Here is a 13410-nt window from a genome sequence, read left to right on the forward strand (position 1 = left end):
GGTAAGTCAGTCAGGACTGAGGACTCATTTCACTGCTTCCTCTCTAGTCCACATTAAAGGTTGATGAATCAAAAGAAGAGAAAGTAATTCATTTTGGCAGAACATAATTATCCTCTCTCTTTCATTCCAACAATTTCTATCTATTTTATACTCTTCATTTACAAAGTGATTTTGGATCAACTACTATGCTCTAAGTATATCCTTACTTTCATCATTTTAAATATGAAAAAATTAACTTGCACATGGCTTATATCTGACCCAAGATTACTGAACCAAAATATTCCCTTTTCTCTGGGACTCACAGTCTGTGCATTCTTGTGGCCTTGAAATTGAACTTTATGGAGTGAAGATGTAACAAGAATGTACAACTACCTAGACAGGACAAGAATATTCTACTTCGTAGGAGTTTACTTAGCTTTCCCCAAATCAGTCTGCAGTTCACTAGCTGGTTTTTCAGGTCAGGTCTTTTTAATTTAATTTATATTTATTTTATTTTATATTTTATATTATTTTATTTTATTATTTATTTTTCTGGTCTTTCTGTATCTACAACTAGCCAGGGCCTCACTCTGTAGACCAATCTGGCCTCAGTCTCAGAGTGACTTCCCGGCCTCTCTTTTCTAGGTGCTGAGATTCAAGTTGTGTACCATCACCCCAGCTAGGTTAGTCCATCCATAAGTGATTCTTATTTCAAAGCCTCTCTGGAATTTCATGACAATTAAACTTTGAAGTTTCCATGTTTTCTTCCACATAACCATTTATATTATGCTTTCTATCATCAATCTTATGAAAACTGTCTATTTTTTAAAATTTATCAATCTCCAGCTTGTCTCAAAGCTGGTTCTCAACTCCCTTTTCCTGTTCTCTGCACTGGTGTGGTATTTAATAACAAGCGCAACCTACAGCTTCTCCCTTTTAACAGCCACCATTTTTGCAACTCTAAGGCTGTGCAATCATTTCTGTTGGACTGTTTGAAAAGATAGCAAAAGCTCTATAAAGAGGAATTTCGAGTGTTAGTGTATCTTTTATCTTTGAAAAAAATTACTTCTATACTGATGGCATTTCTTTGATTTCACCTTCTTTTCAGGGACAATGCCATTCCAGGCTATGTCCCCTGCCCTAATCCTGTTCCCTAGCCATTCTCATTCAGGATGTCAGGATAGTGTGGACTTAAAGACACACTTCCGTATAGGAGACTTTACTATGTTGTCACCTAAAGCTCATGGATGGATGGGGTACTACCTCATGGCTATTTGAAACTTTCATTTCTATGTTCCTCAAGAAACATTTCTTCTCAAGAAGAGATATAATGTATTACACATTTTAATTCTATATTTGTTATTAGCAGTATAAAACTTGTTTTCTAATGTGATACCTTTGAATAAACACCCCAAGAATGGCTTAAAACAATGGCTAGATAAAAGAAAAACTACACAATCATGACTTCCCTACAATCCATCAGGTACATTAGTTTTTGCTCTTTTTTCACCTTAATGATCACAGATTTTCTCTGGGACATGAAAGGGTATCATAATCTAACCCATGTCAGGTCACCTGAAGGGAGATTCTCTGGTCTCAGTGATTTCCAAGCTTATCTAACTCTTATACAGGCTTTCCTTTCTGAGTTTTCTTAAGCACAGACACCTTCTTTGAACAATACACAGCATGTTAAACTAAGTCTTCCTTACAGTAGAAGTAAATGCTACTATACAAAAATTGGAAGTTGATGTCACAGCAATTGTCTTATTTTTTGGTTGTTAGCCTGACCCTTTAATGGCTGAGCTATCCCTCGAGCCCACAGCAATTTTCTTAAGAAACATTGTCATTGTAGTCCAAACAGTCTTTGAAACATTAAATATGTTTATTCTAAAATTACAAATTATCCACGTGATACTTGGTACTTGGAATTCAAATTGTAGCACCTACACTTCATTAAATATGTTTTAAATATCATTTACTCTATTAAGATCCTTTGATATTTGTATCATTTTACCACATTTAGAGTATGAGTCACATCAGTGCCCCTTGGTCCTTGAGAGAAGGGAAAATAAGGGGTATGAAGCAGAGTCTTGCTCTGCAGCTGTGGCTGGTCCAGAACATGCTAAAAGGACCAGGCTGACCAGGAACTTGCACTGAGTCTACTGTCTCTGTCTTCCAAGTGCTAGGTTACAGGTGTGTGCCACCGAACACAGACAAAACTGATGTTAATGAAAAACCCTGATAATTGTTTAATTATGGACTACTATGAAATAATGTGACAACAGAAGAAGGTTGTCTAGGAAACAAATCTTTGTAACAAGGTAACTAATTCAGGAGAAATAGGAAAATAAGTTTCAAGAAGATAAGGTAAAACATTCTTTCAGATTAAGAATTACTACATTAGGTGACACAAAGCATTCACAAAAGACCTTTATGAGTACAAATACACCTTTTTTAAAAAGGGAGGGGGAAATTGTCATTACCTATATATACAACCGAGCCTAAGTAGACTGTATAGAAATTTGCATCTTCTATGTATGGATACGTCCTGAGCCATTACTGTTACTTTAGAGTTCTCATTCTAAGTCTGGAGAGATGGCTCACATGTTAAGAACATCTCTTGCTCTTGCCTATGAGCCAGGTTTGGTTCCCAACTCCCCCACAGTAAGCTAACTACTATCTGTAACTTCAGTTCCAGGGGATCTGATGCACCCTGCTCTGGCCTCTGTGTACCTTGTGTGCATGAGTGCACTCAGATACATTCAAGGAAAATACTCATGCTCATAAAAATAAATACATTAAAATTTAAAATAGTTCCCCTCTGACTCGCTATAATTTCCATGACCTAAAGAACAAGCAACGTCAGTTTTCTTCTGAGACAGTCTGCCAGTTTAGGAGTGCTTCCAAAGTCTAGGCTTCAAATGCCTCCTCCTTATTTCTCATAAATGTTCAACATCCCCATCACAGACATGTCACAAGGATCACAAATGGAACTATATAAAAGCTGTAGCCAGGAAAGACAGTTCAAACCCCAGATCTACCCGTGATACTCTTTCATACTCTTGAGATGGTTAATAAAATAAGTTGTTCAGGTCCATCGTGGGTAGAACGAAGCACATGGCCAAATGGCTAAAATATCAAATGGATTATTCCATTTGAAATATTTAGAAAAAAATTTGAAACATACTCCTCTGTCAGTAAATATCAGATTTTAACTCACAGAACTGTGTCCTCCTGTGAAACAGCTTAAGATGTGTGACCCAGTGCCTCCCTTCATCGTGTGCTCTCTGCTCTGAGCACGCCAGAATTCTCCTGAATGTTCAGTTCACAGGTTTTCCATTCATTTTTTATCACGTCTGCCCTTTTCATCCTCTTCACTTCCTGATTTTCCAAACTCTCTATAAATGTTGTCAATACATATTGCAGTGATATTTCAAAGGTTCTAAAATGCACACATTATGGACACCGAAAATATTTCTAAAGTAGAAACAACTACTAAAAGACTCACCCCTCAACCAAATAAACTCTCTATATATATTATATAAATATATATGTATATATACACACACACATATATATATATATATAAAATCATCTATTCTTTGTAGGGGATACCATGGCTAGGTCATCTCTTTGAAACAAATTTGGCACATCCTCACTCCCAGCACAGAATTATGAGCACCCAGACTTACCAGAGCCATCTGATGAGATAGACATACAGTCCATAGTGTAGACTAATTATAATGTTCAGGCAGTGGTGGATTGGGTTTTATATCTTAGGGTGTCTCTATGGAAGTAAGATTTTCTAGTCCCTGATGAATCTTAAGGTGTTCTCACAGCAAGAGTGAAAAAGCACCCATAACGTGGACAGCAGGTGGCCCAGTGGCAAAAGTGTGCCTGTTATTTGTGAAGTCCTAGGATTAACAGAAAGCAGTGAAAAAAAAGAAAATGAATAAAAAAGCAGGTCATGTTGAAACCTTAGAAAATTAATTGTGTCATAGCAAACTACATATCAAATATTCTCTGTCAAAATCTGCCACTATCACTTTGGAAGTCAGAACCAAAATTTCATTCCTTTTAAAAGTTGATGAGAAGGCAGGTCTCAAGATGACAGAATTAACTGCAAGTTCTCACTTTCAGATAATGACTTGTGTGTGTGCAATAAAAACAGCTTTATATCTTCAAATAATAAGTGACAACATGTGCTGATATAGAAACAAAAATGATTATTAAATAATTACAGTGTAATAAACACTGGTTTCTTATCGGGCCCATGAATGTGACTGAATTTAGAAAGTATATTTAGAACCGCAATCAAATTTCAGTTCCTAAAGTTCTTTCACATGAGCATTAGTGGCACTGAAGCTCTTGTGTATTCAACCCAGTTCTCACCAAAATATTCTCATTAGAATGTTGATCTGATTATAGGTATGTTTATAAATTTAACATCAATTATTTCTATAAGCAAAGACATAGTTGTCATGCCCACTACTTACTTAAAAGAGAGAGCAATTTGTTACTTAAAAGACAAAAAAATTAAAAGTTGAATTTATAGAAATTAAAGTAAACTATCAATTACCAGAGACTTGATGGACAGAGAAATTAGGGAGTTATAAATCAAAAGACACAAAATTTCAGTTGGACAGGCACAATAAGATTAAAGCTGTAATTGGTTTATCTGAGCCAAGTGTATGGCCTTCAGCACCCAAAAGGAAAGTATAACCAAAGATTAAAGGGGCCAATAAAAAATTTTAAGAGTCCATATGTATAGCTAAAGGATACATAACAAGAAACAATGCCAGATAAGAGATACCCTTTTTTGAGTTGCTGGCCAGGGTAGCCCAAGAGATTTCCAGATAGTAACCCAGCATAGGACTGGGAAGATGAACAGCAGACCCCAAACTTATCTAAAGGAATATTGACAACTGATTGCTGCTAGAAGAGGAACAGCTGACCCTCCTAAAACAAAGACCTCTAGATAGACTGACTAGATTCACCAGATGGACAAGAACTGGGGAATGGCTTGGAGTGCCGACAACACAATGGACAGTAGCAGGGATGACAGAGTATAAGGGCTCTAGTCGGGGGAGGGAGGCTATGGGAGGGTGCCATCTTGGAAGTGGGTGTATAGATGAATAAGATGGTTTGGGATGTTCTGTGTGTTATACACATTAAAAATAAAAAAAAATTAAAAATGAGTTATATTTGAGGAGGAAGCATAAAAATTTATGTCATGTTAATTAGTAGAGGTGATAAACGATACCACTGAAATCTACTCGATGGCTTTATAGACATACACAGGTGCCAAGGATCCAAGTGCAACCGACTATGACTAGTAATAATCAGATACATACATATTAGAGATGCATGTGCCAACATCTAAGCGTTATTAACAAAAACAATGAATCTTTCTGTAAGAAACGGTATATTTTAAAATGAAATGGAGATCTTTTATAAAGGTTAAAAACTCATTCAATTTTACGTCTTACAGGGTTTATACTGAGTTCAATATTGTATAACTGTATTAATTCAACTGTGAACCTAAAAAATTTTATAACCACTTTTGAAAGAGATGTATCTTTCCTCTGGAAACTGTTATTGAGTATGTTAAAGCTGTAATGAAATGCTTCTCACCTTTGAAAGAGATGTATCTTTGCTCTGGAAATTATTATTATGCTAAAGTTGTAATTAAATGCTTCTTCTGAAAATTTAAAAAAATGATTAATACGATATGCCTATGAACAATGTATTATATCATCAATTTTGTTAAGAAACTAGATTTTTAGGAATATTATCACACATAAAAGTTAACACATATGCTAAATAGCTGAAAGCCTCAATTCTATAGCATATACATATATCAAAATATGTCATATACTTTAAATGTGCATTTTAATGTTAATTGTGGTACAAAGGAGGTTTAAAGCTTTGTTTTACAGAGTTAGAAGAAAAAAATTACTACTTTATGCTTGGTACAGGAAATACATTACCAAGGCTACACTATCTTTTTGTGTTCTATCTCTCTAATAAAGAAATTTTCATCCATTATTTCTTATTTGAACATTTAGCTATGCAAAATGAGGAATACAGACTTCCTATCTATAATGATTTCTGTGTATGTGTGTGTGTTTATAATCATCTTATTGATTTCCAGACTTGCTTTTTGCTGAAGGAAATTTAGATAAGATCTATAAATATATCAGAAGAGGAAAACTTGAAGATATGGAAAAAGATGACAGGGAATGTGTGAAGACAGATTCAGAGCTCTTGCTCATGGTCCTGTGAGTTTGACTCATACTGAATTTAAAGATTGTAGTATTCTTTTTCAAAATTTTTCTTTATTGTTTTTTAGGAATTTCATGTCTGCATACAATGAAATAGGATCACATTTACTCCACACAACCCCTTTCAACATAACCCTTACAACTTCATGATTTTTTTTTTGTTTGTCTTTGCTAAGCAACTAGGTCTAGTTAATGTTGCCCATACGTGCATGGATGTGGGGTCGTCCCCCGGAGCATGGAAACCCTACCAGAGGCCACATTCTCAAAAAGAATGATTCTCTTCTTCTTGTCAAATATCCACTGCCAATAGCTCCTCTGCAAGAATGACAGCCTAGAGATAATCTCCCTGCATCTCTACAGGGAAACTGAGCTGATGTGAGTTCATGAGTGCGGTAACTATTCATGTCCAGGAGCCATTGTTTGACAGCATTTCCCCCCACGCTCTATCTCTTACATGCTATTTGCCTCCTCTATGAAGTTCCCTTAACCTTAATGGGGTTTTTAGGGTTGGGGTGTTCATGGAGGTGACCCAATAAGACTGAACTCTCATTGGCTTACTCTCAGCACTTTGACTAGTTATGCATCTACCTCGTGAGTGATGCTCACTGGAAGAATAAACTGACCAAAGTTGACAGCAGCTTATATCCATAAATATAAGCATAAACATTAAGAAGATACTTTGACAACATTTAGAAAAGTAGCAATAGCATTTTTCATTCTAGGGCCTATAACCTCCTCAGCCATGGGTTTTTGAACAGGTTACAATAGCAGTTATGAAATTCTGTCCTGAACTTGAAGGTAAGACCCTATTGCTGAAGACAGGACTTACTTCGGAGACAGAACTTAGAGCAATCAAGCAGGAACTGACATGGAAACCTCCTGCTTGAAAACTAGTTCTCATAGTTTTAGAGGATACTTTGTAAGCTGCTAATTAGACCAATTAATGGTCCAAACCAGCTGTAAAGCCCGATAGCCACAACAACGACCAGCACAACAATCTGTTGCTATTCTTGCAGTAGTACCCTGTTATCTTGGGGATAATTGATATCTCTCTTACTAGAACTTAAGACCTCTCAATGGCAGGGTACTCATGTGTGCTACTGGAAACATAGCTAAAAACACATGACTGGAGAAGTCATAGACCCTAGAGAAAAGCCAACAACTGTCATACCCCTAGAAAAACTTAAATTTTTACTATGTGCTAAATATGTATCCTTATATTTACAGCCAAGCGCACCTCTCAAAATTTGTCAAAGGAGCTTCTTTTGCAACAGATGGAAACTATTACAGAGTTCCACAGCTGGTGGTCAAATGCAGAGAATAACTGTCTGTGAGATGCCCAGCCCTAAGTGCTCAAGGAACAGGAAAACAGGGGGCAGAGAGAGTATTACTGTATCTCTCAACTCTCTCCAGTGAAACTCCCTCATTTCACAGATGGTGATTAACACAGACAACCACAATTGCTCAAACTATAAACAAGAGACTTCAGCATGTATGCTCCTAGATAGAACTCTGCCACCCAGGACTCAGGGGCCATTGCAAAAGAGAGGGAAGAAAGAATTGGTCACACACAGAGAATAAGTGTCTGTAAGATGCCCATCCCTAAGTAACATATCTACAATGGAACTACTACACCTAAGGCTCGGGGAACGTAGCAAAGCAGGGGACAAAGAGAATACTAATGAATCTCTCAACTCTCACCAGGGAAGCTTCTTCATGCAACAGAGTATGATGAACACAGAAGGCCACATGGACCAAACTGTAGAAAATAAGAGACTGGAGTATGTGTGTCCTTGGATAGGATGTCTCTATGAAACATCACACATCCAGGGCTCAGGAATCATTATGGGAGAGGGGAAGGAAAATAGTAAGAGCAAGGGATGACGCATGGCCACAAGGTGACAGGTCCTTCCAGGCTTCTGGTAAATTGTTAATGTAAACTTACAGCAATGGTGAAGCATGCACAAGACCTATGCAAATTCGAACAGACAAAAACCAGCATAGAACTTGAGAAATGAGTAGACGGCCCCAACCTTAACTGAGGAGCTATTGGCAGTTGGTCACTGCTTGGTGAGGGAGAGGAGATGTTCTTGAAGGGAGTGATGCAAGGTGGACTGGAGTGATGCAGGCTCTAGTAAATGGACTCACACTGAGGGACACCTGGGTACACAAACCTGACTTGATGGGCCTTGACATACATTACAGAATGCATGAAATCCTGTGGGCAGGCTGGGAAGGGGGTGCAGACAGGTGAGGGGTTTATAAATATGCTTAAGGTGTATTCTATGAAAATGAAAAATCATTCAATAAAAATATACATTGTAAGGAAAACTTAAAAATAAAATCCTATAAGAGCCAGGGGTGGTGCACGGCCACAAGAAAAGGGAGTTTTCCAGGCAGCTGGAAACTTGTTTATACAATGGAGATAGCTTCACAAGACCCATGCAAACCCACAGCAGACAACCCCCCACAAAGCTGGATAAATGAGGAAGAAGCCCCATCCTTCACTGAGGAGCTATTGACAACTAATCACCCCTGGGTGAGGAAGAGCTGATCTTCCTTGAAGACATGACACTAGGTAGGTTGATGAGGCTCCAGTGGATGGACTCACACCAGGGGACATCTGAGGATACAAACTTGATTCAGTTGGCCTTAACATATGTCTTAGTTACTTTTCTGCTGCTGTTATAAAACACCATGTACAAGATAACTTATAAAAGGAAGAGTTTAAAAGAAAGGAAGAGTTTATCTAGCATACAGTTGCAGAGGGCCAAGAGTCAGTCCATCATGGCAGGGAGGCATGGCAGCAGAGGTGGCTGAAGTAGGAGCAGAAGCAAAGCGATCACATCTTCAAGCAGGCACAGGTAGCAAAGAGAGGCTGGAAATCAGGCAAGGCTTAAGAACTCTCTAAGCCCAGCCCCAGTGGCATGCTTCCTCCAGCAAGGTCACACTTTCTAAGACCTCCCTAACAAAAACTGGGGACAAAATGTCCAAATACTTGGAGTCTATAGGGAACATTCTCAGTCAAATGACCTCAGCATATATTACAGAATGTGTGAAATCCAGTGGGGTTGTTTTGGGGGGGGTGAAGATAGGGGAGGGCATTTAATATGATCAAGATATACAGTGTGAAATGCACAAAATGTATCATTAGATTTTTTTCTTGAAAACAGAAATTATCTCCCATGAATCATCATTAAACCAATCAGAAATGTGAAATCCTGGGGTTGTTTGGGGGGGGTGAAGATAGGGGAGGGCATTTAATATGATCAAGATATACAGTGTGAAATGCACAAAATGTATCATTAGATTTTTTTCTTGAAAACAGAAATTATTTCCCATGAATCATCATTAAACCAATCAGAAAACAGTGACTCCATAACAGTCGTGCCTCTGTGGCACCAGTGGGTACATCTTGCCTGTCAGGTTGGTGATGCAGCTTACAGGCTCTGGTGCTAAGAACCTTGATATCTTTCCTCCTACAGCAGCTTAGCACCTTCTAGAAGTATGAAAGCCAGCCTGCAGAGAGCACATTTCACAGTTGGTTTGAAATTGATTTCTCTCTGGGATATAACCAAATTGTGTGGTGTCTTCAGGAATAAGCTCTTGCCTTGTAGTTATGGTGAATAACCAAGGGCAATGGCAATAATCTGTGAAGTTTTAGAATCTTCTGTGTTCTCTCTGATCAATAATTAATGGGCAAGAATACTATGCTTGATACTATGGTTTTCATTTTGTAACTCATGTCTTCTGGGAGTAATATTGTATGCCAATGAGGAGTAATTCTGTTCAAGCTCTTTTTTTGTAATGTACTTTGAAAATTTCTTACTTACTAGTGGGTTTCCATAAGGCTTTTTCACGCATTCTTAGTTTTGATTATCCCACACATCATGTCTCCTTTCCCTTCCCCTGTCCCCATCTCAGGCCAATAATCTAACCCCAAGCATCTCCCTCCACTTCTGTCAATGCTCATTCCATCATTCCATGATTTCATCCAGTTCCTTTACCATGGTTGTGAGAGAGTAGGCTCTCATGTGACTTTTCAAGTACACATTCTTTCAGTTATTCATCCCCTCCATCCCTGTTTGCTCATCAATCTTTCAAGTCTGCATGTTTCTATTACATTAATAAAGTGGAATTAACTTCTGAGCCTACAAATTATCTTTATGGTAGATTTTAATATTACATGAGCTCCAGATTCAATGTTTTATGATCCAAACCCTTGACTGACAGCAGGAAAATAATTTTTGTGTTGTCAGAAGTGACAAACTCTGTTCTAAGCATTTCTGACATAAGGGTAGATAGGAAGCAATTCTCAAGATGCTGGCAATAGGCCATTTCTACATACAGCATAATTCGTCTCTCTATTCAACTATTCATTGTCCTCTAAGTTTAAGTAAAATTCAAATTTGCATTAAAAATCACTAATCCATGTGGATATACAACAATATTCAGTGTATAAATCTGCATCTTTGATTTTGTTTTGTTGAAAGAATATTTATAATTATGGTAATGAGTTCATGATTTCTCTGTGTTTTTACTAAATTCTTGATTTTATATAACTTTGGTCTATTACTTTAATTTCACATAAATTATAATTTAATATTAGCTATACATTGATAAACATTCATATAAAGTGTGAAAACCAGATTGATGTTTCCAAATCTGTGAAAATGTAGACAAGAAGCCAGTGAGGAAGGGGAACAGAGGCAAAATCACAGGTGTTTGTTGATAGCAGACTAAAAATGATGTGTAGAGCTTAGGAATTTTCAAATGCAATTGACGTTTACTGAAATTTGTTGTTGGATATATCAACATGGTACAAAAACATTTAAGTTTAAATAGACAGACCCAAAGTAGGCTAATACATTAAATAATTTGAGAACACAACATAAGATTTTTAGATTGTGTGTTTGATAAGCAAGGTTATTATTTTTTACTTTAATGTTTATATCTGTGTTATTAACATTTGAAATGCTATGTCACACATTACTATATGAAGGCAGAAATTGCTAAATCATTCAAGTTGCTAATTAGAAGCAAGCTAGCATTTCAACAGAAGGACTTGGTAATGTTCAAGAAGGTTTTCGGGATAGAAGAATTTTCAGGACTTGTTCACGAATTTGCTTAGTTTTGACACCATAGACAATGGGGTTGAGGAAAGGGGGAATTAACAGGTAAAGATCTGACAGTAGGATGTGAACGTAGGAGGGGATGTGAGAACCAAACCTGTGTGTGAAGAAGGAGAAGAAGGCCAGCAGGTAGAACTGCAGGAAGACACAGATGTGAGCAATGCAGGTGTTGAAGGCTTTCAATCGTGCCTCCTTCTGGGGCAACTGGAAGACAGTGATGAAGATCTGAACATAGGAGAAGGTGATGAAGATTATGTCAAACCCTAAGATGGCGAAGGCAATGAATAGGCCACATATCTTGTTGATTCGGACATCATCAGCTGCCAGTTTCACAATGGCCATGTGTTCACAGTAAGAGTGAGAGATAACGGTGGTCCGGTAGTGCTTCAGGCAGATTTTGATGAGCAATATGGGTGGGAATACAAGAATGAATGCTCTGAGCATCACACCAAGTCCAAGGTGAGTCATAAGTTGTTGAGAGAAGATGGTGGCATGCCTTAAAGGGTTGCAAATGGCCACATAGCGATCCAAGGCCATGGCCAGCAGGATGCCCGATTCTATTGCCTGGAAGGAATGGATGAGCTGCATTTGCAGCAAGCAAGCATCAAAAGAAATCTGTGTCAGATGAAACCAGAAGATGCCCAACATTTTCGGCAGAATGCACGTGTCAAGGGCGATGTCCGTGGCTGCCAACATGGCCAAGAAAATGTACATGGGTATATGGAGGCTCTTTTCACTTTTGATTATAACTAAAATGAGGAAGTTTCCCATCAAGGCGATGATGTATATGACACAGAATGGAATCCCGATCCAACACTGCACTGACTCCAGGCCAGGGATTCCAACTAGTGTTAACACAGAAGGCATGAAGACTGAGCCATTGAATGCGAGCATGGTAAGTCAGTCAGAACTGAGGACTCATTTCACTGTTCAGGTTCTAGCTCATGTTAAGGCTTGATGAATCAGAAATAAGAATAAATAATTCATTTTTAACAAAATATACTTTTTTGTGTTAAGAGTGTATCATCTCTCTTTCATTGATTTTAAAATCAATCAGTAGGTTCCATGCTGCTTATTATGCTGGTCATTATCAGTGGGTAGAATGAAATTCCCTGGGTTTCCATTTTATCTTGTGCTTGCTACTGAGTATCAATACTTTTATGTATTCTCTAATTTGGAAACTGAGAAAATAAACTGACCTAGAATGAAGATGTTACATGAACTAACATATGCCCAAACTATGCATGAATAATCCATGATAATGGGAGCTCTGTCAGGTTTTTTAAATGAGAAAGCAGGCTTCATAGGAACCTGTTCTCACTCTCTTCTCACTGGAGTTTTGTACCCTCTGAACATGTGTATTATTTTTTATTATAGGTTTTTTTTTTTCTTAATCTGTATGAGTGTGTTGCCTGTATATATGTAAGTGCACTCATGTCCTGTAGTGCCCACAGATGTCAGAAGACAGACCTGATCCCCTGGAACTGGAGTTAAGAACAGTCGTTAGCCACCATGTAAGTGCTGGAAATTGAGCACAGGTCCTCTGCAAGAGCAGTCAATCCTCTTAACCGCTGAGCAGTCTCTCCAGCACCAACTCATGGGTTTTTCATGCTTCTTTGAGTCCATTTTTGCTCTTCATTTCCTATTCTGTGCATGTTGATTTACTAGCAAGTTTAAACCTGTAGCTTCTGTTGTTCTGTCCCCCCCAACAATATTATTTTTACCTATTAAAAGTGAACTGTCATTTTGATTAATCATTTGAAGTATGGAATGCTATGTGAAAAGTTAGCTTCATGGTACACCACTTATTGCCTGTTCTCTGAAAAAATGTTTATGTAGATATGGCATTTTGTTTTTCTTTTACTATTATCTTGGATAACCATCTCCATCAAGTCTCTGTCACTTTTTAATCATCCTATTCATTGTTTATTTTCACCCATAGCAACATGAAGTTTTAGAGCAGGCTTACAGATCTTCCAACTCTGCTACCAAAGGCACACTGCAATGTAGAGGTC

General features: G+C 37.8%; 1 protein-coding gene across 1 annotated transcript; it reads right to left on the bottom strand.

Annotated features, from left to right (window-relative positions):
• Positions 1-11338: 11338 nt before the first annotated feature.
• Positions 11339-12289, bottom strand: LOC103732103 (olfactory receptor 52A5-like). Its single transcript, XM_008830618.1, has one exon. The coding sequence runs from the start codon at positions 12287-12289 to the stop codon at positions 11339-11341; it is 951 nt and encodes a 316-aa protein (XP_008828840.1).
• Between the last annotated feature and the right edge of the window lie 1121 nt (positions 12290-13410).

Source organism: Nannospalax galili, unplaced genomic scaffold (assembly GCF_000622305.1).
Source record: "Nannospalax galili isolate Female #2095 unplaced genomic scaffold, S.galili_v1.0 scaffold635, whole genome shotgun sequence".
Classification (NCBI taxonomy): Eukaryota; Metazoa; Chordata; class Mammalia; order Rodentia; family Spalacidae; genus Nannospalax; species Nannospalax galili.